The 27,175-nt window shown below is 39.2% G+C and overlaps 2 protein-coding genes and 2 long non-coding RNA genes across 7 annotated transcripts in view; 1 reads left to right on the top strand and 3 right to left on the bottom strand.

The window, feature by feature from the left end:
- LOC110188096 (uncharacterized) overlaps positions 1-27,157 on the top strand; it is a 44,324-nt gene extending 17,167 nt beyond the window's left edge. For all 3 annotated transcript variants that reach the window (XR_002319908.2, XR_015271020.1, XR_015271021.1), the window contains exons 4-6: positions 8,219-8,275; positions 16,852-16,891; positions 26,946-27,157. This is a non-coding gene — a long non-coding RNA (uncharacterized LOC110188096). The remainder of the gene's footprint in view (positions 1-8,218; positions 8,276-16,851; positions 16,892-26,945) is intronic.
- Positions 2,048-10,860, bottom strand: LOC147644151 (uncharacterized). The gene is made up of 2 exons (XR_015271022.1): positions 10,709-10,860; positions 2,048-2,540 (listed from the first exon to the last, which is right to left on the bottom strand). It is a non-coding gene; the product is annotated as an uncharacterized LOC147644151 (long non-coding RNA).
- LOC110187956 (uncharacterized) lies at positions 17,705-18,365 on the bottom strand. Its single transcript, XM_020957474.2, has 3 exons — positions 18,306-18,365; positions 17,934-18,251; positions 17,705-17,872 (listed from the first exon to the last, which is right to left on the bottom strand). Exons 1-3 carry the CDS (start codon positions 18,363-18,365, stop codon positions 17,705-17,707), a joined length of 546 nt encoding a protein of 181 aa, XP_020813133.2.
- On the bottom strand, positions 18,820-21,906 carry LOC110187957 (uncharacterized). Of its 2 annotated transcripts, XM_086830026.1 has the most exons (4): positions 21,840-21,906; positions 19,654-19,809; positions 19,286-19,603; positions 18,820-19,232 (listed from the first exon to the last, which is right to left on the bottom strand). In XM_086830026.1, exons 2-4 carry the CDS (start codon positions 19,723-19,725, stop codon positions 19,083-19,085), a joined length of 540 nt encoding a protein of 179 aa, XP_086686152.1. In that variant the 5' UTR covers positions 19,726-19,809; positions 21,840-21,906; the 3' UTR covers positions 18,820-19,082. The 2 variants fall into 2 exon arrangements, with proteins under 2 accessions (XP_086686152.1, XP_086686153.1); XM_086830027.1 differs by lacking the exon at positions 21,840-21,906 and having other exon boundaries at positions 19,654-19,838.
- Positions 27,158-27,175: the final 18 nt, after the last annotated feature.

The following is a 27,175-nucleotide window of genomic DNA, read 5'->3' as shown; positions in this document are numbered from 1 at the left end:
TTGTTTGGCTCTTGCCATATGCTTTCTGGCACTTTTTGGCTCGTTGGCGTTTCAATTAAATTATAAAAATAACAATTTGCTAATTTTTATATCACATTGTTGTATCTACATATATCCGTATCTGATGCTGATGTTGCTGCTTCTGCTGCTAATGACGATGATGAAGATGACAATGACGGGGTTTCTTTTGCGGTTGACGGGGCGACGACTGTGGGCGTTTTACTTTGGCTTGAAGTCGCTCTTTCTGCTGCTCTCTGGTTTTCTAAAGAATTTCTCAAAAGATGATATCATATGCTGCATAGTTGCAGGGATTCCATTCCCCTCTAACCCAATTATGTCCGTCCATCAAAGTGATGCTGGGTCTGCTCTTCCCTTTGGCGCATCTTCCGCATGCAAAGATCTTAACTTGGCTATAATTTCAGCTGCCTGGGCGGATGAGTCACGAGTCACGGATCACGGATCACGGATCACCATCATTGGAGACCAGACGAAACCAGTCCAGTCTCCAGTTTATTCTTTTTTTTGTATTTTTTTTAAGGATGTGCTGATTAAAATTTACGCACAAGGTCATTCCGTCTCTGCGCCTTAAACCCTTTTAGACATGAAAATTAATGCATGGCATAAATATTGCCCATCGAAAAGAAGGTGAGAGGAAGAGAGGATCCTCAAGGCGAATTTAGCTTAATCAACAACCGGTTGATATTGCAGAGAGAGAAAATATGATATATATAATATTATTACCTATGAATTACCCTTGGAACTATTTTAAAATACCGTGGAGTATGCCAGTTAAAATAATGGATGAAATAGTCTACACTTTTCCTTACTCCTAACCGAATTCTGATAAAATTATATACCTCTGTTGGTTGTAAATTGTTTTTTATTGGAAAACCGGGTAAGATCGCTGACAGATTCCATTATTTTTCACCCACTGTGTTAACTGACTCTTGGCGGTGGTCTCTTGGCCCGTGAACTTGAGGTCTGAGCCGAGGTTCATGGCTGTGGAGCGAACGGCATCGGATGCATTTCGGGCACAGCTGCGCATAGAAAATGCATTTTCCAACAACGACACATTTCTGTCATCATCAATAATGCCGCCATATAGACACTTCTTGTCGCTTGTCGGTGGTTGTCGCTTTGCGGCTTGCCTTTTGCCTTTGCAACGGCGCCGCAACAAAAGCACAAACAAATTGGCACAATTTCTCCTCCATATGCGTGTTATGTTGCCAACGCCATGTGGCTTTTCCTTGGATTTTGCCTTGGCCCGGCTCTGGCTCTGTAGAAGCAGCAGCTCCCCAGCAGCTGACATCTCTTGCGGCAAAGGCAACGTTCAACGAACGTACATACAACATTCAACCATCAACGCTCAATGTTCAACTCTCTTTTCAGTTTGTTGTTCTTATTGTTGTTGTTGTTGCTGCTGCTGTTGCAGATTTGTTGCCGGCTGTACGATATTTAACATAAATTGTGCACAGCTGCCGCAAAACGTTCTCCTCAAGCATCAGTTTTGCATACCCTATCCCTTAAGGGATACTATGACTAGTTGGCCATTTTGGCACATGAAAATTAAATGGAAAACGAAAGTCATAGAAGGTATTTTAGATTTAGTTTTAATCCATTTGGTAAAAGAAGGTTAATTCATTAATTTGTTGTAAAATTAACAGTTCTTCAAAATGTATTTTCTATTGTTTTTATACGAGGACTCAATACATGTATTCAGGTAAAGGAAGTGTAGAAATAAATACAATTTCATGTATTCGTAAACACACGAGTGTTGGACAATGAAATCGGTTTAAATTAGGTGTCAAAATTTTAAAATTACAATAAGTTAAATAGAATCTAGTAAATAGAAATTGTTTGATGCCGGACAAATTAGGAACCCAAAAATAGTTAAATGTTTTTCCATAATCTTTTGTATACAAGTCAAAAGATATGGCATCTTTATAAATATGAATCCATAAATTGTGTCGCATAAACTGGAGCTATTTTGATTTCACATATTTACGAAAACATGTATTTCCACACATTCCATCGCATATAAGATCGATTTTGGGATCTAAAACGTATTAGTCTCAGCGTTTACTTTATAAATTAAACAATCCTAATTATTACTTCGACTCTTTATATTTTTGTTATAAGTTTAGTATGTAATTCCTTTTGAGGGTATTCAAAATTCGCCTTATTTGCATTTGAAATGCACTTTCTAGTCGGAGAGTGAATGCCGCTAGATCTTTAATCAAACAGTTAGAGGCGCCGCCGACGCAGTATTGCTGCAACCTTGGTAGGCGTTGCCGTGGATTGCACCCTCTCCCCTCCGTGGCCCCCATTAATCCCAGTAATCTCCTGCAACCTCTATATATGTTTATGCCAAACTTGTGTTCCCGGTTTCCTTTTATTTTGTGTTTTTTGGGCCAATTGGAGCGCGTGCCGTTCCATTTTACTAGCTTTTGTATCGCTTTTGGTTCTGCGTCGAGCTGACGTTGCATTTTCAAACGCAGCTGTGTCAAGGCGCTAACAAATTTATGTGGCCCATATGTGCACTGGAAGAAAAGTTGATTAGGTTAAATAAATTAAATAAATTCGTGATAATAATCGATTTAACACAACTAGAACGTGACAACGGACCATCTAAGTTATAAGCTAAGTATCAGAATAAATTTACCTCAACATATACTAATTTTTCTGTGTGTACCCGTGTGTATGGGCCATGCTACTGTCTTTTGTGGCTTTAATTAACGGTCAACGGAAACTTATGCGCTTTTGTCTACGTCTTGGAGCTCTTGCTGATTTTTTTGCCTCTCTCTCTTGATGTTGTCTTAGGTTACCAACCAACCAGCCAAGTTCCGCTTTCGTTTCGGGGAAAGGGGTGGGAAGAGAGGGCTTTCTTAATTTGTGGTTTTTGCATATCGATATGCCTTTCCCTTCTGGCCCCTCACCTGCGCCTCCTCCTCCATTTTCCAACCCATTTTTTTGTGATGTGGCATGCTGCGATCTCGCCCGATATGTCAATGTTCTATATGCCTGACTGATTTGACTGAACCATAAAAAAAGAGGAGAACTGCTGCTGTTGTTTACGGCTACGTTGTTGTTGTTGTGTGCGAACGATCAACTGTCAACTTTTGTAAACTTCCGGTTAGTGTTCTGGTCTTTGCTCGGCTCGTTGGTTCGGGCCACTAATGGATTTTTACCCTCTCTTTTTTTTCTGATTGTGAGCCAAAAAAAGGTTCAAAAGAAGGGGAAATGCTTTGGAGTTTTTGTATTTGACCTGGCTTGATTCTATGAATTAAGCTTGGCACGCCACGCACTGAGATCTGTACTTTCAAAAGTTTGTTTGGTTGTATAACTTAAACAGGCTTAAATTCAAATATTAAAGAGCAAGCTTATGGGTGGTCTCATATTTTAACTTAACTAAAACAGCAAAAAGAAACTGGTTAATAATACGGAAAATAATTTGCATTATAAATGTGAAAATAACAAGTCAAACTCGATGCTAGTTTTGTAGGCGACAATGAGATCTTATCACCATTTGATAATGTTAAAGGCTGTTTATACCTTTATTTCTAAAATCATACTATGGGTAATAGATGGCCCATCAGTATTTTCTCTCTGGACTTTTCCTTTATTATTTTTTGTGCTAATCAAACGCTCAAACATCATTGTCGTGTCATAAATTGGTATAAATAATGCTCAGACATGTATCCAAAACAAGCTGCGACCAGGATGAGACCAACTGAACAATGGAAATCATTCAGCTTGAGCCTCAGCCTCCTCGTCGTGCTCTTTCTCCTCATGACCGTCATCTCCGCTCCAAACAATCACTTTCGGCAAGGGTTCAATGCACCCGTCAGCATATAATACATGTAGTGGGGTATCTCCTCTGGAGATGGAGATGGCGATGGCGATGGATGATGGTCGTAGCATAACAGTCAAAACAACCGAAAAACCGATGATGACAGAAAATAAACAACCAGCCGTAATGACTGTGGCTAAGAAACGACAATAACCATAATACCGGCAACCGCATCGGCCAATAGTAGCAACAAAGTTGCAGCATCTGGCTTATCGCGACTGTTGAACCGTCTGCGGTGGAGAGGAGAGCCGTAAACTTGGCTTATTATGGTGACACAAGGAGGAATTTTCTGGCCATTGGCTGATAGGGCCAAAACCAAGTCGATCAAGGTAGTACTATATGGCTTTGGGTGGCCTCTGCGACACATTCATTACGTGTGGGTGCTAGTGTTTTGCAAATATATTGAGGGTAATATTTTAATTTTAAATAAAATCAAGCAGGAAAAATAAATAGTAAAGATCTGATAAAAATATTCTTGCCAAAAGCAAGGAGCTGACTTGCCTTTCGATCAATTTCTTCATTAGTTTCCATCTCTGACCTTTCTCAACATTCGACTCCGTTTGAGGCTATAATCAGTTGGGAATTTGTATAGGTATTAACTAGTAATTCATTGTTTTTAGTTAACTCACCATTTGTTTTACAAAATAGAATTACTAATAACTATTAACAGTGTTCAACAACAATAAAATGTTGCAGTTAAAGTCTTGGTAAAGGAAACCCACGGATATCCCATAAAATAAACATAAAATCGAACTTCTTCCGAAAACCGAGATTACCAATTCATATGAATTGAATGCAGGAAATTAACTGATAATTAACAGCTGAGCAAAAAGTGTAATTAAGAGAAAATTAGTGGTGAACAAAGCAAAAAAAATAAATATATATGTATATATAAGAAAAAAAATCGCTTGTGCGTGCGTGCGAATGTTGCAAGTGCAAGTTGCAATTGTTGCTCGCCTCCAATTATTCGCTCGTGTGCGAGATCGGCGGATTTCGCGGTACTCTATTGTTTTGCATTTTGCAATATAATGCAGAAAATACTTCAATAACGAAACATGCAAACTTTTGTCTTCTTCTATTAGTGCCAGGGACACCGAAGGCAGCAAACTAACGAGGCGAAATAAAATAAAAGCGCTGTGCGCTGTGTTGCCACATCGTGATTTCTTTTTAATCGAAAAAATCACAATTTAAATAGCTCGCTTATGTCATCGCTGGGCGAATCGTTCCTGCAAATTGTGTTTTGTTTCTAAAATTAAATAAACCATTCAGATGCTGAGAAGATGACAAAATACCGCAAATACTTTTGTTCATAAAACACGGTGCAGCTGTTTTTAACCGCCAACGAAAACAATCCGCATTCATTGATTGTTTAGCTGAATAAATGAACCATGCGATCTCCGATCTCCGATCCCCGATCTCTGATTCATTCCCATCGAGAAGCTTCTGAGTGTTGCCAAATTGTTAATGCTTTTTACAGCGACAAGTTTACATAAGCTTTTGGCCGTTTTGGGTAGCCAAATTGTCTACAGAATTTGGTGTTTTATTACGCAATCAAAATAATGTATCGAGCTTAACTTAGCATAACTCGTTTCAGACGAGCTCCCTTGCGAAATTATATAAAAATGCTAATTGTGCTCAGTATCAGTTTGGATTAGGCTATAGAATCTCCATCCTAGCCCAGACCTGGCCCTAATTCATTATGCATGTGCATAAATTAAAGACAAACTGTAAATTATATGGCCAAGTGGCTGGATGGCAAGTGGTTAGCCTTTGGGCCTGGCCAAATAAGCAGGAACATTAGGCAAAAATTAGACCATAAATTTGAGTGGGGTGCAACTAGTTGGCATATCCTAAAAGAAACTTCCTCTAAGTTGGTAAATTAAAACATTACCAAGAACAAAATAAACAAGAACAATTTACATGTAAGTGTAGTTTAGTTGCAAAACTAATTTAAAGAAAATATGTTAAGCTAATTGTTCTAAAGTTCTGAAATAAAGTATTGTCGAATTGGATTTAAAGAAAACTCTTGTGTATACAATAGAATTTTCAGAATATCTAAAACAATACAATAACCTTTTAAAACTAAATTGTACACATTGACAGCAACTTGATGGGAGGGCCTGAAATCACCTAATTATTAGCGCAAATGGAAAAACAAATGAGTATGGAATGTACATTTCTTTCGTTGCCAGTTTAGCATTTTGCCTTTCACATATAGAGGAAAAATGAAATATTTACAAGTGGACTAAACAACAAGATCTTTGGCTGGATTTGTGTGCCTTTTGTGGAAGTGTGAAATGGCTTATAGGCGGCATGAATTTTTGCTACGTATTAAGAACTGCGCCTCGGCATTTTGCTGAATTGTAAACAATCCAGCCAGAGGGGCAAACACATATAAGAAATTTATTAATTAAACGCAGAAAGGAAAGCCATAAGTGCTAAATTGTTTACACAGAAAGGAACCGACCAAGGCGGCGGAGGAGGAGGCCCCAAAAATTCGATGTCGAGGCCAGCTGCAAAAATACGAGCAGTTTTATATTTACTTTTCGGCCAATGAATGAAATAAATTCTCCCCGTCTGTTTTTCTCCTCAATTTTGCAAAAGCTTTCGGTTCAGGGCCGAGGGGGCGTATTCATGTTATTAATAAATGTGAACCAATAATGTGACACAAATGTGGAAAAAAAGAAACACATTCTGCCTATTTGTATACTAAATGGATGTTTAAAAGTCCTACATTTTCCATAGAACTTTCTCATTTCAGGGTCGAAGCGTCATCATGTTTTTAAAATAGCCAACAATTGCATTTAAACATTTTGACGCACCAAACATTTTGGATACTACATATTTAAGGCCGGGAAAAATCTATATTGACATTGAAACGTTGGCGAAGCAAACTGCACAGATAAAATATTCAGAGTAAAATAAAATATGCTAATCTCAAAGTCACACAAAACGCTTAAATTAAAGTCAACAAATTAGCATAATTTTGTCCTATACAAAACTGTTAAAAAGTCAAGCATAAATTTGCGAATGTGTTTGAAGAGTTTAATGATCCATTCCCGCTGACAATTGATTGAGTGTTTTGTAAATTTGGTGTTCAGACATATTATTCATTCATATATCTGCTCGTAGCGGTGCTTTTGTTGTCATATCATCATATAACGTTGAAAGTTTTTAATATTTTGGCTAGCTGGTGATTTTTGGGGGAGAGAAAAGTAGAGCAAACATAACTAATTAAAGCGTGTGGCAAATTCGATGTATTAGGAGCAATTAAAACTAAATTGTTAACCCAGAGGTTCCGTAATGTTAAGGCAAATAGGTGTTTAATGTACCAGGGGCTTAAAATTTAAATTGTTTTCTGGCTCCAGGTGTTTTTCTCAGTCGGAGACGACTGGCTTTCAAATCGCAGCGTTAGATCATCTTAACCCCAAAGAAATTACCGTAGAGTTTTCACATTCAGTTTTCACATCCGAGTGTGAAGATTTTTCTGGGCCTTTGTCAGCGGTCATTTGCCGGCCAAGAAAAATACAATTTCTCTCCGTATTTTCTTAGCCGAACAATGACAAAGTATGAAGATAATGCCGGTTGTGGCCAGTTCCAAGTGGAACAGTTGAGTTAGCCTGGTTAGAACGCTTTTTGAATATCATTAGCACTCATTTGGGTAAGTTTCTTTCATAAATCAGCACCTTGGACTCCCTAGATAATTTACCCAAAATATAATTACAAAATATTCTAGCATATTTATTCTTTTTTTTTTTTTGTCATCAACATTAATGTCCAGAGGCTTACACCTTTTTTTCGTCTTTGATAATTAAAGCCAAGATACAAGCTTTGCCTTTTCGCTTTTGTTGTTGTCTTTGGGCGGTTTTATTGCTACTAAATGATTATTGAGAGTCTTTAGCGGTAAACGTTTTATGGGTCAGCTCTGAGAGAACTTCTGATGACCATTGGCCCCATGGGGAGAGAGGCGTTAACATGTTGCAAGAAGCTGAGAGGCTTTATGGTCGCTTAAGGCTCGACTTTTGCTGCCTGTTTTTGGTTAATTGTTAATTCCTAAATCGATCGCTGCTGGCTAGGATTATTAGGCATTAAAGTATTAATGGCCGTTATCATTTGTTGTACACTGCAAGAAAATACGACAAGGATTGTTGTTTATTATTGTGGAAAATAACGTATATTTCTTACGCACATTTGCTTTTAAAATTGTACATAAATATCAAAGATTGCCCAATATGTACCAACAAAATATAGAATATACAGTCAGAAATTTCATTGCCTCTTTATTTCTGTTCACTTTTTAAAAATACTTGTGATTCAGTGAAGAAATAACCACAATTAATTCGTATATTATTTGTCTTCTATTTGCAGATCCCAACGAACAAAACACTTCGACCAATCTCCCACTCAGTCAAGACATTTCAACAGGTAAGCTGGCCAAATATAGAATATAAACAAAGTCCCCGACATCCACTCAATCGCGCGAAAATGTTAGCCAAGGGTCGTTAATCAAAAGGCATCAAAATAAAACGCACAGTTTGCCGTCTCACACGGCGCATTGCATCATTAACGTTGAATCAGCGGCTACGAGATACAGATACTAATGCTGTGCCGCATATGCATACCTGCCAGATACAGATACTTATAGATCACTGAGGCAGCTGAGTGAGTGCACCGAGTGAAACAGCGTCAAATTGCATTTAAATTGAATGAAATTAATTTGACATGCAAGCCGAGTTGAGTCGCCGCCACAACTCAGCTCGGTTCAGCTCAGTTCAGCTCGGTACTTGTCTGTCTGTCTGCCTTTCAACAAAGCGTTATAGTTACATGTGTACAGCTACGCACTCCACATAGGCGGCGGGAGATAGCAGCCACAGATACAAGATACAAGGCACACGAACTGCAACTGCAGATGAAAGTCAGTGCACATGTCGGGCGAAATCAAAATGACAGCCAGCCCATACAGGGGGAGGCGGCCTGCTCCTACCTACACCTACAAGGGGCTAAAATATATAGAGTTGGGGCGATAGATAGATTCTAAACGCATCCGCCAGATACAATGGCCCTGGACTGAGACACACTAGCTCAGTGTGTGGGGGTTGCCTGCACCTTTCTGCCTTCGGCTGCTCCGTGCTTTCTTTTAAAAATAACTCGGAAAATGATCTATGCCTGGCTGCCGGGCTGCCATTTCCCAACCCAACTCCTGTTACTGCTCATGAAATATTTTCATCAATGCTTACACACAGCGAAAAATGTATGTCACTGCCAATTTCAAATCTATTGAATACATTTCAAATCCATTATGATTCGTATTCTAGATCATTCTGAAGTATCATTCTGAAGTATCCTTTATGGGGAGCACTTAGCTGAGCTTCAAAATTAATTAAATAGGATACGTTTTAAAATCGGACCTGCAGTGCCACTAAATCTTTTTGATCTCCCAGACTATTGTATCTCTTATCTTCTTAGGAGCTAGCTTCCGATATAATTTCTAAGATATTCTTGGTAACTGCTGATACGAACCTTTCACTTATATGTTTACTCAAGTCCCCTTTGGTTTTGTTACATTTTTATCTGTTACTATTTTTTATCTACTTGGTTTATCACCCATCCATTCTGCCATAAAAATACTCCAACAAGATGGTTTGGTGTTATGTATCTTATATACCTTAGCATCTCCTGATCAGCATTAATAGCAGAATTAATTTAGCCTTGAGATTTAAGAAATAAGTTTTTAATTGTATCAATTCGAAAAGGTTTCAATTTCGACAAAGTACAAGGGTGTGCAAACTTTCGCTTGCATTTATATTTCATTGTATTTTTTCACTGTGTAGATACATTTGCATCTGCACTCGCAGTTGCACTGCCCTGGTGATCGTGTAGGCGTTTTTTCAGTTTTCGTATTTTGATTTCCTTCATTTATAACACTTTGCTGGCAGCTTTTTCTTCCGTTAGCTTTTTGTAATTTCTCGCCTGCAATTTTGCTGCTTTTTGTATTCTTTTTGGCGCCTCGAGTCTTTGTCTTTGAATTTTGGATTTTGCATCTCGCAAATTCGATTCGTTAGCATCCGTATGAGCTGGGAGATACGTATCTACGGTGTCTAGCAATGACTTTGGCAGGCAGCTAAATGAATGATTGCCTTATTCGTTGTCATCTCTGGTCCCCGATCGCTTTGATCTCGCTGCAGTGTGGGATTGTCTTAAAGAACGATTTCGGGTTGCCTCCAAGGTTAGTCTCCCAATGAAATATTGTTTTTCTCCCTTGGCTGTGAAGTTTTTGCACGATTGGATTTGGTGGGCTGTGATCAATTGATTGCTGTTCGCAAGAGTTTGTTTTGGGAATTGCTTTATGTGACTGTGACACTTGTAAATACATTAGCTTTGTAATAGAATGTAAAATTCTTGATTAATTGAAAGATTACCAGAGATTTCGATCGCATAAACTCATGTTGTACAATAAGTTATATGTATTTTAGCTTTCTTTGTTATTCGTTATAAAGATAAGTCATATTTTGTTCGCCATTTATCATATAAATTCAACTTTCAAGGACATTCTTCGCTATTGCATACATGAATACTTGAACAAACCAAATCAATAAGTCCATTTGCAGTCGGCCTTTTACGATCATTCGACTCAATTGTTAATCAATTTCGAAAACACATTTGAAAATGTCATTTGACCAATTTGCCCCTAAGTACACACATTAAGCACACATTCCTTCAAAATTCTTCGGGGCTGGGCAATAATTTTGTGGGTGGCACACCCAAATTGAACAGTATTTATTATGGGAAAATGTACATTCTAAAATAAATTCATTTTCGGCAAAGCCAAGGTGTTTTATTTGGTTTTATTCGGCTTACCTGGATCATTCTTTTTGGCATAAAATTACAAAGCTCGCAGCACATAACCGATGTGAAATCATTACGAATTGACGGCCAACTGATGGCGCTGCCAAGCCGACGTTTAATTAACCATGAAGCCCGGCAATCAAATGCAAAGCGTAACCACAAAACTGAAATTAAGTAAGAATCTAACACAAATGCCAGCCATAATGCATAGGGGAATAGGTAATATAGTAAGATACTGTCAGATACCAGAGTCGCCTGCACAGAAACAAATAAAGATATAGCATTGGGAAATGAAAATCTATTTGGTGATGATGTATTTTTATCGAAAACAAAAGACTTGAATTCGAAACACTTTTTGTCATATCATTTAAATTTAATTTCTAACCATTTGTCAAAGGTTTTTTTTTCTGTGCATCCGGCGTTCGAAAATTATTTCGCATATTCGCTGAGAACAGAAAAGCACGGCTAACACGTAAGACGTGAGAGGGCGCGGCAGAGCCTCTAAGCCAGCTTGTAGCCAACATTGCACTCGTATCTGAGTATCTCCAAGTTGCTGTATCTCCGAAGCTTTGTATCTCCAAGTATCTCCCCCGTCTCGGTGAGCTTATGTAGCCCGCAACTCAAAACGCGTAATTGTTACACCCTGATTACGCGACCGCAGCGAAAAACAAATGGAAAATATACGATAGAAAAACTATACACAGAGAACATTTGGGAATTGTACATTTTAAGAAATGGAATATTTATGGAATTAACTTTTGCAAGTTTTACTTTCCATTCTATACGATTTGGATTGAGAGTATAAGAACCATGAAGCATTTAGATCTATCCCACTGTAAGCTGTAACATGCCGCGTTTATGAGATTTTTACCTAGCTGCAACAGGTAAAGATCAAGTCTGAGATACAATACAATCTATGTAACTTGATTGTTCACATGGACCCGCGATTGTTGCCAAGTTTTTGCCTTTTCGGGGCGTATGTTAAGTGCGTGTGAACGGAGGACGAAGGGGGCTCGAGCTAAAGTTGCATGCTTCGTTGGGTCTCTCAAGGTATGAGAGTCAGGTATTTTGCATGAAGCTCGTGGGTGAGTGGATGAAACCTTTAAGTTGCAGTTGCCAGATGTAATTGTGAGCAGAGTTTCCTATTAAATTTTGCACATTACATTGGATTTACATAGTAATTTCCCACCTAATCCCATTATTCTTTGCCAAGAGCTAACATTCTAACCAAATGCAACTGTTTTCCTATCTATGTATATATTTGCATGCACTGAACATACCAGTTTTACTCACATTCACCGAAGCACAAAAAATGATTTGTAATAAATCAATCCTTATCGATTTCGATCGCAAGTGAAAAGTCAAGCCGTAAAGCGGCAAATATCGATCGCCCCACTAAACGCAAAAGCGAAACAAAACTGTTCCACTTCAGTTGGGAAACACAAAAAGAAAATACGAAAAGCCGAGAATTAGAGATCAACAACAACAGCGCACAAAAGTTGTTTAAAGGGAAATTAATTTTGCACGATCATTGTGCTGATTCTACTCATTGAATTCTGTTTGTAATTGTGTGTATCTGTGTGTCCATTGGATACGTATCTGTATCTGTATCTGTATCTGTGCACAGGGGGAGACGCTGAACTTTGAATGCGAATGAAATGGAAACTAAGTATCGATTGCAATTGAAAAAAAACTGGAACTGGCACTGGGGGGAAGTGGCCGGGAAAATTGAGCAAACGAGCATAAATTATAGGCCATATGGCAACGACGATCTGTCGATCCGCAGGGGAAATCGCTCGAAATTAAGCTAATCAGTAGTTGGCAGTGAGTAGTGACTCTCAAACTGCGATGAATGCAACGGAGCTTAATTACTGATTCTAAATAAATAGTTTGACTCACACTTTTTCTATATATATAAAATTAACCGTTTGGCTTGAGTCCATTTAATTTCTTACTTAATTACAGCAGCTTAGCACCTACAGTTACAGTTCAATTTCCTTGTTTAAGATAGTATCTAAATCTAGTTAATTACATTGGCTTGTCTTTGTTTTAATTGGGTTTTATCGTACATAAAACAAAATATTCTTCTTCAGAGGCATTTAATCATCATCGTCTGGCCTTCGCCATATGTCACGGTTTCGCAAGCATTGGCTTTGATCAAGAAGAGTATATAAATAAACAAAATATTCTTTGTTTCCCTCACCTTAATACATATAGTGTACATGTCGTATTTCATTTCGTCTCACCCTATTTTTGTTTGCACATTTAACAAATGCATTTGATTTTAACGGGCTTATTTAATGTGCAACTGCAATAAAAATAGTTTTTATGAGCATCGCCTGCTTAAAATCTTTCACACATGTTCCACTCCAAGGGGGAGGCTGATGCAACTGTTTGCGACTTGACTTGGCCAGGCTTTAATTGGTTCCGTTCAGCTGGGTTACTTTAAAAAGTGTACTTGGAGGCAATTATAGAACGATGCATCATTTAAACTTGAAACCTGAACTAAATGTGATGCACAAGCCTTAAGTTTCAACTTGGAATTTCTCCTAAAACGTTTGCTTGCACTCGAACCCATTCTAGCTAAATGGCATTAGTTCTGTATAAGTTTCGTTTAAGGAAATATACGATGGTGTAGAATACAAGAAATGTATGATGTATAGTTTAGTGCAAAGCAAAATCACAAAGGGATTTGGTAACCAACTTATCCCCCGAAATTCCTGTGGCTCTCCGCGTGAACTCAACCTTAAATTCATTGACCTTAGAGCTTTGGTGTATCTTGGCGCAAGTTCAAGTATGCCGCACACTCGCACACCCTTTCGGGGGTAACCATGACCACATGGACATGACACCATCTGCTCCGGCCGGCAATCAAGCTCAAGATGCGGTCACATTGAAGTTATGCCGGTCGCCGCCGAGAAGGGAGAACCAGAAATCAAGTCTGCTTAGTCATCGAACTTGGCCTAATGCAAAACACAGGCAGCCGACTCCCGACTTGAGGATGACTCAGCCCTGGCACTGGCAAAAAATGAAAACAAAAAATATAAATCTGGGGAAAAAAAAGCGATAAAGAAAGAAGGAAATGTGCTACCAGTTTAGGCCGAAGATCGAACTGAACCGGCCCGATGCCTCTGCTGATGCTGTCCTACTCCACTTCTTGGTGGAGCCGGGACCTCGAAGTGTAGATGCTTGTTGGTAGTTGGTAGTTGGCAGTTGCTTCTTGGCTCTCGCTGGCTGCTTGTTATGCCCAGTCATGGTTTGTCGGCTCTGAAACGAACCGCCCGCCCTCAACAGGCTTTACTCCCGTGGCACCCGCTGGAAGATGTATCTAATGGATGTGGTGCACCGGGAGAAGCACTGAGGCAATAGGAGCAGGGCTATCAGAATACTATCATATAACCAATATACTATCATATATTTATTTACCTTTATTATTCTAAATACATTTTATATTTCAATTCTATTCTACATTTTTGGTTTTATATTAAATAAACTTGAATGGGTTTTAGTTCAGTGCATGTCCACATTCTTGCCTGAGGCGTCTTTCGTACGTGTTGTGGTGTACACTCTCAATTAGTTATTCATATAACGTGCTAAACAAAAAAATGTAGAAAATGTAAGGAAAAAAAGTAATAAACAAATAAGAATCAGGAACCACCGCCCCCGCTCTCCGTGAGTTGATTAAGGCCCGCATCCAGCCAGCATTGGCTACTTATGCGAGGGCGACCGGCTCATCCTCATGTTCATCATCATCACCAGCCTCAGCCTCAGCCTCATCCTCATCCTCAGATTCAGCCTCTTGCTCATCCTCGTCCAACAACATCCAACATTGTTTGCCCGTCTGGGCTTTGACAAAACTTTGCATGTCATGTTGTCATTATGGTTCCTTACCCTTTTCGCTTGCACGGGCGGCTTATTCCCGACAATCCCCTTAGTCTCTTTGGGAAGGCTTCCCCTCCTTACATGAGCGGATCCTTTGGCTGACATTGTTTGCCTACTACTTGGCACTGCGGTCCCTCGTGGTGTCTGCCTGCAGCCGGATATTCATAGACATTATAGGCACTTATCATCGGTTTAGGCTTCACGCCTTTTGTCTCAGATCCCCGGTGGAGTTTACTTGAGCCACAGTTGCCTTCCCTGCAGAGTAAACACAGCGATCTCTGCGGTCTTGCCGGCATATTAAAGTTGTCAAAAGCATCGGCTTACCCTCCATTATGGGCCATAAATGCCTGTCAAACTTTAAGCGGAAAAATGCTTGGTGGAGTGAATTCAAAATACGACACTCTTCTAAGGATATGTGAGCACAAGAGAGTGCAAAAGCTTATCAACCATATAGTTGGTATTTAAATTTGATAAACTCTGTGATTTGAGTTAGTTATGATACATCGGTACAACAGAAATCACTACAGTTTTTACACAGCTCTTAAAAGCATTTTAAATACATTTCAAATCAGTTTTAATAGGTTCCTCTGCCTATCTCTTAGACATACTAGTCATGTTTTATTTACCCAGAATTTCGATAGTTTACCAACATCTGTGGATATCCATAGACTTAACCATAATTCGTATCTCCTGTACCTCATCATTGGCAACTTTATTGACCATTTCAATGGCTTAGGCGTATTTGGGTCACCGGTACTCAGCTTCGCCTTTGCCAAGGCCTCTATCAGGAGGTCAGCCCAATCGCAGGAATAGGAGAGCTATAAAGTTTCATAAACTGCAAAAAACTGTGTCAATGGGACACAAAGCGTCTTCTTTGTTTTATGGCGGATCGTCATAACTTCTATCTGAAACTCTCCAATAAAAATCAGAGTCGTAAAGCCGACACCCGGCACAATAAAGGTAAACAGAAATCGGAATTGATTTGAGCTTGCACTAATTGTTTATGGCGTTGATAATGGCCGAAGCAAAGTGGGATTGCATAATCGTGGAATGGAATTACAACATTTTTTGACCACAGCAAACATGGTGTATGTAGTAATCACATACATACGTGGAGAACTGGACAGATTTGATTTTGTTGCAATCGGCTTGGCATTAACCTTTTGGCATTTCGGTCTGCCTCTGCCTCTGCTTTTATTTATATATCTGTGCTTCTTATTATTAATGGATTGGTTATGAAACGATGTTGGGCCCACGCCACTGCCACGCCGCTGCACACCCAAGAAATGTCAAGTGTATGACGACAGAACCAGCCGAAAAGTATCTGACACTCGTGAAGCGAATGCACCGTCGCTCGTCTTGGATTGCTTGGACTTGGCTTAGACTGTTGCTGCTGCTTGGCTTGCCTAACAAGCGGAAAGCAAAAACATAACAGTAAAGTAAATTAAGTAAAAACCACACAGTGGTAGCAGCGGCGGCACAAACAACAACAAAGTCACAATTGCAGCAGTTGTGGCAAAAAGCAAGAACCGGACAGAGCCGTCTCTTAGATGAGAGTATATGTTGGTCAAGAGTGGCCGAGAATAGAGAGCGGCATAATGCTATATGTGAGTGTATGTACGTGTTTTACACAGACAGAAATATTTCCACATAATAAATATTTCCATATAAATTCCATATTAAATAATTTTATTATGTGTTGTATCTCTGAGATAAACCAGGGGGAGAATGCAGACAGTGGTTCGGTCTTGCTTTCCACAAGCTTCAAGTGTTGTATAACTAATTTGTCTCAGTGTACTTGAGGCTGTCTCATAACAAAAGTGGCTGACCTCGAGAATTCTCGCTTACGTTAGAAGCCAAAGAGATCACTCAAATGTATCTGTATCTAAATCTGAATCTGTAACTGGCCGCTTGCTGGATTCTTGTTCTGTTCTGTTACCATCCTCGCTTCGAGCCTCTTCTCCCATGTCGATTTCATATGCCTAAAATTGGTAGCTTGCCTCATAAGTCGGATATAATATTCTTTTGGGGCGAACAGTAGAGTTTTGTTTATATTTTGTTTGTGGTATTTGTGTGGTTGTTATGTTAGTATATAGCTGTCAATGTTCCATCCATTCCATCATAGCCCCTTTAGGCGGACTCTGAGGTGTGGTTTTAAGAGCAGTCGTTGAAAATTCTCAATAGCATAAGTAGTTAGACATACTCGTAGTTTATTATGCTTCTAAATTACTCATTTTTTACAAAGGAAAATGTTTATTTTTGGTTAATTTCAGATCTTTTTGAAACCCGTGACAATAACTACTCTAGAAACTGGTAAGCTATAAAAAATAATTCATATTTACTACTGATGTGTTACGTAAATAGTTTTTAATTGGAACTACCACCACCGATCATCTCAGTTATGTATATTAAAACTCAAAGTGTTTGGCGCAACATTATTACTTCACTTCTCTTAAGTTTTTTTTTTTGTTTTGTCGAAAAAAGTGGTCAACGACTTCCGTTCATAATTGTGTTACCAGCGCGGTTACGGTGAAAAAAAAAAACAATCAAAAAATACTAACAACATCCGTTATTACAAAATATTATTTTATATTTATATTGGTAAATAATAGCGAAAGAGGCTTTACCTCTTTTTTTAATATTTTGTTTCTCTTTGACTGAATAGATCAATGAAAACCGCATTTGTCCTTTAATTTAGTCCCAAAGTCATGGGTACTTGGTATCAACAGACATTTTACTTGTTTATGTCATCTATTATTATTACCATACCAAAAGACAAGTGCAGGTCTCAGGTCTAAAAAATAAATCTTTGGCAGCTTCCTGTAAAGGGGATAATTAATTAATAATAATAAATTTCCTAATAAAATACTTAAATACAAAGTAGAATTCATTGCAACCCTCCTTATTTCTTTAATTTCCTTTTAAATTTAGCATTCTTTTATTGGAATTATTTGTATAATTATCAGTGACTGAGAAAGGGGACAGTTGTTTTCTTATTTTTTATTTTTCCCATCCATGTTTATTTGCTTATAAATGTTTTTATTTTGAACCACCTTAGCGTACCACTACATTTGAATTGTAAAATATTAATAAAGTAAAAGGGTAATTCATCATGATCCTGAATCATTAGGGCTGACGTTTTACAAGGTCCTCCACAAATACAAAACTTACGTTTGTATCAAATTGTAGTTTTCTATCAAAGTGCCAACGAAGAGACAGCAGATAATCACCGGTTGGAAACGGAAGAAGGAGAAGCTCATGTCTTAGATAAAAGTCCTTCAAAATTTGCGGGCCCTATTAGAAGAAAAGGATCTATTAAAAAGTTTAAATATGGAAGACGAAATAAGAAAATTACCATGTAGGGGCATGTATGGTTAATGTTGGAAAAATCTTTAAAGAGGCTATGGAGGATGTTTCCAACTGGATCCTTTTTATTGCGCATGAAACGACATGCATCGATTTGATTCTCCAGTAACCATGGCTTGTAACCACTTTCTTTTTTAAAAACCTTATAATGCATTACAATTTGGTGCGCCGGATGCAGTATGGTTCCGTTCATGTTGAGAAGGACCTTGTTCCGCCCCACAGCCTTCAGGCGACAGTTGTGGAAGACGAACCATGACTCGTTATAGGTCCCGCATTCAAAGTTGGTAAACTTGAAAATTACCGCTTCCTAAAATGTCCAAATTTTGTATAGTTTTTAAGCAGGAAATTTTGTCCAACTTACGTTCAATCTTTCGGATAAAAATGTACCTAGGACAACACATATAAAAAGTGCGAACCGCATCTTATGAACAATAAATTCAGAATCATCTGTCTATGGTCAATGAGTAAAGTAGTTGGTTCATATTCATGAAATCAAGCATGATATCTAAATCGCTTCTATTCTGTATTTAAATTCACAATTTAAATTACCTTTAATTGCAATTGGTTTATATTTTTACCAAGTAGTAGATAAGCAAACATTTAAAGCCAATTTTATTTATTGCACGTGGCTCTAACTGCTTGCTTACTATTTTAGTAAAGCGTTTTTACCTTATAACGTATATGATCAGCAAACTCATTAAAATAATCACGTTTCCGATCGGATGACCATTTATTTTGTGCTTTTACCGGTAAAAGCGGCTCCCTCACAAACATTGGTCCTTCGAGCCGGACACATTCTCAATTCATTGCCTCAATTAATTTTAATACAATTTTAGAAAATTCAAAAATCCAAACTCCAAGAGAACTAAACCCTATTTATGAAAACGTATATATTTATTTGTTTAACCTCTGGCCATGAATAGTGCAACATCATTTATAATAATTGATAATTAAGATTACTAAGCTTTGGAAATTATTATTTGCATTCTTACAAAAAACATTTCATTAAAGTTAAAATGTTTAGAAATGTTAATAAAAGCTAAAGTTATAAAGTAAACTTGAGTTAAGCTCATCATAACATGGGTTTATTTTTGTTTTTTTTTGCAAGTATATTTAAAAACAAAAGTTGTTGTCATTGTCAATTCTCTTCGAATGCAAAATATACACCAGTGGAAATGAATAGTATATTATCGGTATACCACTTAATTAAAATTAGGTATTCACCAGAGGGAAGTGGAACTGGAATCTGAGCCCCTATGATGTGGAATCCCATTACGTAGACTGGACCCTGTAAAATTATGCAATTGTTTTGAAGGAATTTAAAAGTTTGGAATGTCTTACGTCGTAGGGACATGGCCTATTGAAGTTTGAGAACGATTTGAATAGGTTGTAAACCAGTAGAACCACTGGTTCGTAGGGTTTCCGCACAAATCGACAGCCGTCTATGGTAATGTTGTAGAGCCACGGCTTGTAGCCATTAGCCCTCTTGAACATTTGACCATGTACTCGGACATTATAAATGGTTTTCAGTAAAGTCCCATTGAAGTTCAGTGTAGTTAGGTCCCGCCGGACTGCCTTTAAGCGACACTTGTGCACCAAGAGCAAGGATTCATTTCTTGAATCGCAAACAAAGTTGGTAAACTTAAATCTGGAAGCATTCTAAAAGCACAACTGATTTACTGCGAATAACACTTAGGATAGTTACTTACAATGGAGCTAGATTTGAACACAACAAATAAAGCCAGGAGTGGTAATACCTTTGTTACAGTTCTGTACTTCATGATTATTTCAACAAAACTAATACAGTATTGGTTTGCTTAACAAAGCAATTTTATACATCATTTGGTAATTGTAATTAGCTGAAACTGATGACAAAGACAAATTAAAATCCAATTTGTATCAAAGTATTATAAAAAGCCAGGAGTACACAGAGTTTAGTCTAGTTCTGGTGATGCCTACCGATATTTAATACATATTTTTTTTGGCATTATAGATTCGCTTTTTAGCATTCAACGGAAATTAAGCGTATCGAAATTAAATCATTATTAAAAAATATATATATTTGATTTTATCTAAGTTTGTTTACTTTTAATTCGAATGTTTTATTTTAGTCTGAATTTAGATTCAACTTTTATATTGTACCAGTAATAATAACTATATCAGTGCCTTCAAAATCTGACTCCCAACTAATTTTACCGCCAGAAGCCAGCTAATTCATTAGAATGGCGGCAACAATTAAATCATTCAGTGGACCCGGCAGCCAATTTATAGAACCCCCAGCGATCCAACATTAAAACCATGGCCCCAAACAATTGCTGTGCGATGGCTTCTGTTGCCTGGCCAGCGATGCGCACGAAAATAAGTTTACTTCGCATCGCTTTCATGGTGCATGTGTTCTGCACATGTGCAGCAGAGCCACCGGCAGTTCCAATGGGGTGGTGCTGCCACGGCATCCGCATTTTGTTTCAACTCGGTCCACTCGGTGGCTTGGAGCAGCTGGCTACCCTGGCCACCGGATTCGGTCGTAGTCGCCATGCGGAGAGCTCTTGCCCCATACAAACGACGACATTAGCCTCAAAACCTTAACAACAATGAAAAATGGGCCTACGCATGCGTCAGTTTGTTTTGCTTTTGGCCCACTGTGGAGAGATCAAAGCCAATATACAAGCGCACAGAAGGTAGAATAATGAAATTGGAATACTCTATGCTGTATTTAAAGAAATTTGTAATATCTCTACACTAGTAGTTCTAATGCGGGATATTTATATAAACAGGATGACAGTATCTTTAATCAGTAATATCATTACATGATTTCATACATCCTAATTATTTTCTCGGTCGAAGGAACGTATGACCAAATTGTGGCAAACTATTTCTGAAAGTTATTTCATTTTCACCTGGCTTCTTCACTTTGGCATATCGAATTAAACATTCCGTCACGCCTTGAAACAAAGTCGATTTATAAATCCAAACCGTGTTATCCATGTATGCAATTTTAATTTCAACCTCGGCATGTTCTCGGGCAACCTTTTTTCTGCTGTAAGTTCTTTCTGTCCGTGGGGCGTGTCCCGCGGCTCTGGCTCTCTGACTTCTGGTGGGTGTGTACGAATTTAAATTTTTAACATGTAACTCATTTTTAATGCAAATAAAATAACTTTGTTGGAGCTCTTGGAGCTCGAAATGGGTCAGGCAGAGAAGTGAGCGTGTGCCGAGGGTCGAGGGATTGATTAAATAACCCACCGCGATTATATTCGCTAATATTAATGAAGAAATTTGACTGTCTGACATTGGGGCTTTGGTTTCCAGTCTTGTCTTCGGGCTAATGAAGCGAGCGGAGTTCAGAGATCAGTGATCAGGGAAAAACACACAGTCCACAAAACAAAATCGCCATAGAAATACAACACAGATGGCAAAACAATTTGCTGGCAATTTCCGAAACCGGGCAGCAGTTGGCCTAACATGCAACTGTATCTGAGCGATACAGATACGAATGCTCCGAAATTGAAATCAAATTGCTGTTAGAATGCAAGTGCCGCACTTTGTTGGTTTTCCTTTCATTTGCTCGATTTTTCGCAATTTTCCTGCTGATTTGGCAAACTTTTCTGCCTCCGGATAGAGTTGGATAGAGCAGTCAGTAGTTTCTGCACAGCGAGAAAAGTGTGTGCCTTAGCTTTAATGAGGTTTCCCATTGAATCTGGGAAACGAACTAATGTTTGAGTAGGGTATCAAAATGGTTACTTTCAGTTATACATTTTCCAAGTGTGCACTGCCAGAGATAGAGACATGCATGTCACTGGCAAACAGCTACAAATTGCAACTCAGCGCAAGAAGAATGTGCCACGATAAGTCAATAACTATTATTAACATAAGCTGCTGCTGCTGCGCAGTAACTCACAGATTCAGATGGCGATTTCCTGATACAGATACGAAATGTACTCGCACCGTTTTTTCAATTGCCGCAGATTGTATCTCGTTGGAGCGAAAGTGCATTTCGGTCTTATCGATATTGAAATGTTAATGAACTGAAAATTTTGCGTGTCCAATTGTCGAACAGTTCGCGCTGGGTATGTTTTCTGATCGCGGCAGCGTGATAATTGCCCAGCTATGTACAATGATATACCACTAACATTCCGAGATTGGAAAGGCGAAAGACAAAGACCGAGACCAAGACCAAGACCAAGACCAAGACCAAAGACCAAAACTTCAACTCGAACTGAAAACCCATTCGAGACTTTACTTCACACTTTGCTTTCCATTTTGTTGTTTTCTGGCCACGCTTGAAAGATATTTCAATTATTGCAATCGAAAAATGAGTGGGCCAAGCTGAAGAAAAAAAGAGTCGTGGCTCTAACAAAAGGGTAAAAATAGATTTCCAATATGCATTTTGTACATTTCAATCATTTTATCACGGAATCTATACAAATACTTTTCTGTTTTTCCATTTCGCCAGCAAAGTTTGCTTCGTTTTCAATGTTGAGCCAAGAATATCCATCGATTTGCACACGATGCACTTGAAATTAAATTAAATTACCTTTATAAATCAAGTTATCTGTTATTTTAATAGTGGTTTTATAGATAATAAATGCAGATTTAAATGGAAACATTTGTTGTTCTAAAGATCTCTTAAGCACTTCCATTTCTTTGACACTTGCGAGTAATTCATCGACTGACATCTCTTGACCTCAGTGAATTGAAATGCCCGCGGATGTATGGTTTTCATGGATGTATGTACATATGTTTTGGCCCGGCCTGTCGCCTAATGTGCCTGATATCTCGCGGATGCACGTAACTTGTGGCCACGAAGAAAAGCATTCATTGAAGCGCACGAAACGGCCGTCGTCTCGATTTATGAGCCAGCCCACAACCCCACCGTAGGGGGTGGTGGTGGTGCTGGTGGTGCTGATGGGAGGTGGCTTGGGGGATTGGTGGGTTGGTGGGTTTGGCTTCGTGAGTGATGGCTGCACATCAGCGACCACAAAACAAACGGCGACACTTTCAATTCCACGCCTCGAGCTCGGGATTCGGATAGCGAATCGGATTCGGGTTCGGGGAATGCAGATTGAAACGGGAACTTGGATCTACACTGAGAAAAATGTGACTCTTAAGAGGAAAGTTAGACCCAAGATAATAAACCAGATCTAGGTTGAATCGTTGAGCACAATATTATATATATGAATCGTTAAGCACAATATTATATATATGAATCGTTAAGCACAATATTATATATATTTTGCAAGGCTTAAGTCTACATTTTATTAGATTTCCTTACCAAATGTATTCATTCTAAAGGGCAGTTTTATAATATTTTGAATACAGTTGAAATTGCTAACATATTTGGATACAGCATCATCTTTGAAGAGCTTGAAACACATTTTTAAAGTAGTCTGATTGATCGATTTTAAATGCATTTTTCTCAGTGCTGCGACCACTTTCTCGGTTCGCGCTTTGATTTGTTTTCTTCGGGTTTTCTTGCTTTGTTTTTATGGCTTCTTTTGGCGCAACAATTTGAATGTCATTAGTGTCACTGGCCGGCAGCTAACGGAGCTTGACACCATCTCGTCTCCGCCACCCAGTACCCAGTACCCAGTACAGAGTAACCCACTATCCACTATCCCACCTCCTTCTCCATGTGTCCACCGGTGATTTTCCAGCGACGACCCACTCCACCCACTCCGCAGTGGTTTTTCATTTTCACACTTTTCAACGAGCGAGCATGGTCGCCGCGTTCGACTGAAACTCAGCTTTAAAGTTAAAGTCACGTTAATCATTTATTACAATGCCACTTTCCAGCTGGTCAGCTGTGCGCGTTGCTCCACTTTTGCTTTGGTTACCGAATCGCGGTTACTGGAAAGTGTCGCCGGGTCCATTTTAATGCGATCGCTCCGCTCGGCAGATCATTAGCGTAGAGTCGCTTATCTAAGTACCTACAGTTATTATTTGCTTTCCCTGCGGACTCCGGGACAAGAAACACACAGGCCCGGCCCATTGTTCTGGCATAATCTAGATTTCACTCGCCTGATAAGCTAATACGTTTGCCCCTCTTTAGATCGAAATCCCTGATAAATATTTAATTAGATATTTTGCTTTTACAGAGCGGTCTGCTTATTGTTTGTCAGTAACAAGCACACAATGCTCTTCTCTTCCAGAGCCACAGATATCTGTTTGTTTTCGCATTAGACGCTGGCAAATACGCCGAGCAGAGAAGCTTCTTGTTGTGATAGAGTGCCTGTAATATGCTGATCCACCAAGATCTCATCTCGAGATGGGGCCAAGGAACGAACTCATAATAATAGTTTAAGATGTACAAAAATATTTGCAAACACTTAAGCTCTGTTTTGCTGGGCTTAAGTAAAAGTTTAAAAACCACTAATTATTATTAGCTTGAGTTCCATCAATATGCTTAGATTAGGCAAGAGGTGTCAAGGTAGACTCAGAGGTCTTCTTAAACCAGCAAAAAAGACACCAAATTTGTAGTGACTATCACTAATAGTTCCTTTATTCAATTTGTACATTTTAATTCTTAGTTTTTAAGAAATATATATACGGTCTTGCTGACAAAGATCCCTCAAAGCCGTGCCCTTGTTTGCTGATGAAACACAACTCTGTACAGATCCGTTGACTCGGGGCTTTTCTTCTTCGACGGCGGCAATCGTTGCTTTGAAGTGGCTCTAACAGCTGCTGCTGCTGCTAATTAGCTAAAACACAGACCCAAAGTCAACGGCAGAGACAATTGCGAGGCATTTACTCAAAGAATTCCCTCATCCCCACAAATATCTTTCACTCTTCTCGAGTTCTGGAGACTCCGCTATCATCATCATAGTCGCCATTTCATCAATTAATTCAGCGCCTGGGCCTTTACGAAACACATCTTGATACAATTTATAGCTGAAAGCCGACAAAACGGGGACTGGGGTTACTGCCTAGATAGATATATCCAACTAATGTTACCGCCTCGACTTGAGTCCCGATCTTGGCTCGCGTCTGGTCTCGATTGGCGCCATTGAGATAAGCTGCGACGCCGATTTTTTTCGAGCCACTTTATCTAATTATCATTTTGCTCGCTTAATAATTATTGCTAATGCGTCGAGACTCGGGGGCAAGCATATATATACATAGCCACGCTTGGGAAAGTCGGTGGGTTTTGTTTTTATGTAAAAGGTAAAGCCAGGCTTTGGCTTTCTGTTTAATTTAAATTATTGCAATTTTCTGCTGACGTCGTTGGCCGGTCATTAAAGTTATCCATTGAAGTTGTTGCCTTGTTGTCGCCGTGTTTTTTGTCGTTAGATTAGCTAAAAACACTAAAAGAAAATAAAGGAGAATTACTCTGCTATAACGAAGAAAACTTGGCAACAAAACCATATCTACCAAGGTTTTAAATACTTTTTTTGTTTAACTAAAAATTTAATTTTGTGAAATTTGTTAAAGGAAGGTTGGAGTTTAAGTATAGACTTCTAGTTTGATTTTATCAAATTGTCCAGTAAAACTTCCACCATTTTCTCACCGTGCATAGTCTTTCCAGCAGTTGCAGTGGGTTAAAACCTCGGGGCACATAGTTAATTATTACAATTTGAAAGTTTTGCTTTAATTGTTGCTGGCTCTCAGTGGAAGTTATCTGCTGGATCTAATGCCTGCGTTGTTTGTTGTTCGCTGCATTTTATATGCAAATTAGCAAATCTGCAACATCAACAACGTCGAGTGCTTAACATCGGAGATCACAGCCCATGTTGATTAGCCTCGTGCCATCTTGAGTCTTCAGCGCTGACAAGTCTTCTATGAGTCTCGAGTGGCTGTCTTCTCCACTCACACGACGTGAGTGTTGAAAAACGCTGGCATGTGTGTTGATCAAATTTGACGTGCGAGTGTGTGCGAAAGAGAGATCTAAATGTGTAATCATGATCACTGCAGCAATTCAGGCGAGTTTAGCGGTTGATAATTCAAATTTGATTAAAGAATCTCTTAAAGTAAATTCCACCTTAAGAAGATTATCAAAAGAATTTCCCTTAAACTAGGTATTTCCTGAACTTTACTATCAACTCCATCTGTAGAAATTTGAATGAATGTATGAGTCTTTACCTTTTCACTAATGGAAAACTGTAAAGACTCCGGAGAACTCTTTTCTAATGATCAGCTTCAGTTTCAACTTGTTGTTTGCTTTCCATAATACAGGAAGCCATGGAAGTATACCTAATACTTATCAGCTGTCATATTAAGCTCATAATTACGACAGATACCGGTCTCCTCCCGACGGCAGTAACCCGCGTTTCCCGCAACCTTTTGAACCCACTTTCTAGGCATGCGGCGATGCATTCACAAAAATTAATAAACAAGCTCGATTACAAGATGGGGAAGCACGGCAGAATACTTAATAGTTATTAATTAGTAGGAGGGAATGAAAAGCGTAGCAAAACGATCAAAAAATACCGGGTCACATGGAGTGAATGGTGGAGGGCAGGAGAGATAGAAAAACATACGGAATGGGAAGAGTCGTAGGCAGACAGATGGATGACGAACGATGCGGATGACTATGTGGAGATGGAGATGGGGATGGGATGTAAGATGTAAGATGTGCACGATGACGGCGATGACTGTGGCAGAAGTTTATAAGATTGACCCGCATACCAGCGTGTGGGTCCCAGGCAAGTGGATGCGGCAGCCAGAGCTAGAGCTCGACAGAGTCAGAGCCAGAGCCTCATCCACTCAGACACAAGTTGCACAATTAGATAAAGCATCTTATGGATGCACTTTGATGAATGTTAATTGAACTCCCCGCTGTACTTTTCGAGCATTGTTCAGCTGCCAGTTGAGGAAATGCCAGAGGCTTTTCCCCAGATCCTTCACGGATCTGCCGTGCCAGAAACTGGCTCAGCTGACACCTGCCCACCGCTCTTCGGGGTTGGGACGGGGTTAATGCCTGCCAGGTGAATCCGGCACTCAAGTTCCAAACAGCTTTTTAATATTATGCGTCCGAGGTACTCAATGAGGTGTTTCTCTTATCTTGCAGCTAATGAAATCGGACACCTCCGCGGCCCCCGCCCGATGTGCGTGGGTGGTGGCGCATCGCCTCTGAGTCGGAACCAATTCTCGAGCACGGAGACATGCTGAGCCAGTGACCAGGGGCCGAAGAACCCGCGTAGGAGTCCGCTGCCATGTGAGCAGAGTCCATCTCTCACCTCATCTCAGTCCGAAGCACACACGAACCCCAAACGGAAAGCAGAGTTACGGAGAACGGAG

This window comes from Drosophila serrata, unplaced genomic scaffold (assembly GCF_035046125.1).
Source record: "Drosophila serrata isolate PLE 108 unplaced genomic scaffold, ASM3504612v1 contig_228, whole genome shotgun sequence".
NCBI classification, from domain to species: domain Eukaryota; kingdom Metazoa; phylum Arthropoda; class Insecta; order Diptera; family Drosophilidae; genus Drosophila; species Drosophila serrata.
Note: the sequence above shows the minus strand (reverse complement) of the source record. Positions and strands in the feature narration are given on the sequence as shown.

Bases quoted from the DNA above. Each gene is read 5' to 3' on its own strand.
- LOC110187956 (XM_020957474.2), bottom strand. From the start codon at position 18,365: ATGCGGTTCGCACTTTTTATATGTGTTGTCCTAGGTACATTTTTATCC. The intron at 18,252-18,305 runs GTAAGTTGGACA...TGGACATTTTAG, and splicing joins TTTTATCCGAAAGATTGAAC to GAAGCGGTAATTTTCAAGTT. The intron at 17,873-17,933 runs GTAATTTTCTTA...TTCTTCTAATAG, and splicing joins ACCATACATGCCCCTACATG to GGCCCGCAAATTTTGAAGGA.
- LOC110187957 (XM_086830026.1), bottom strand. From the start codon at position 19,725: ATGAAGTACAGAACTGTAACAAAGGTATTACCACTCCTGGCTTTATTT. The intron at 19,604-19,653 runs GTAAGTAACTAT...TTGTGCTTTTAG, and splicing joins TGTTCAAATCTAGCTCCATT to AATGCTTCCAGATTTAAGTT. The intron at 19,233-19,285 runs GTAAGACATTCC...ATAATTTTACAG, and splicing joins ATAGGCCATGTCCCTACGAC to GGTCCAGTCTACGTAATGGG.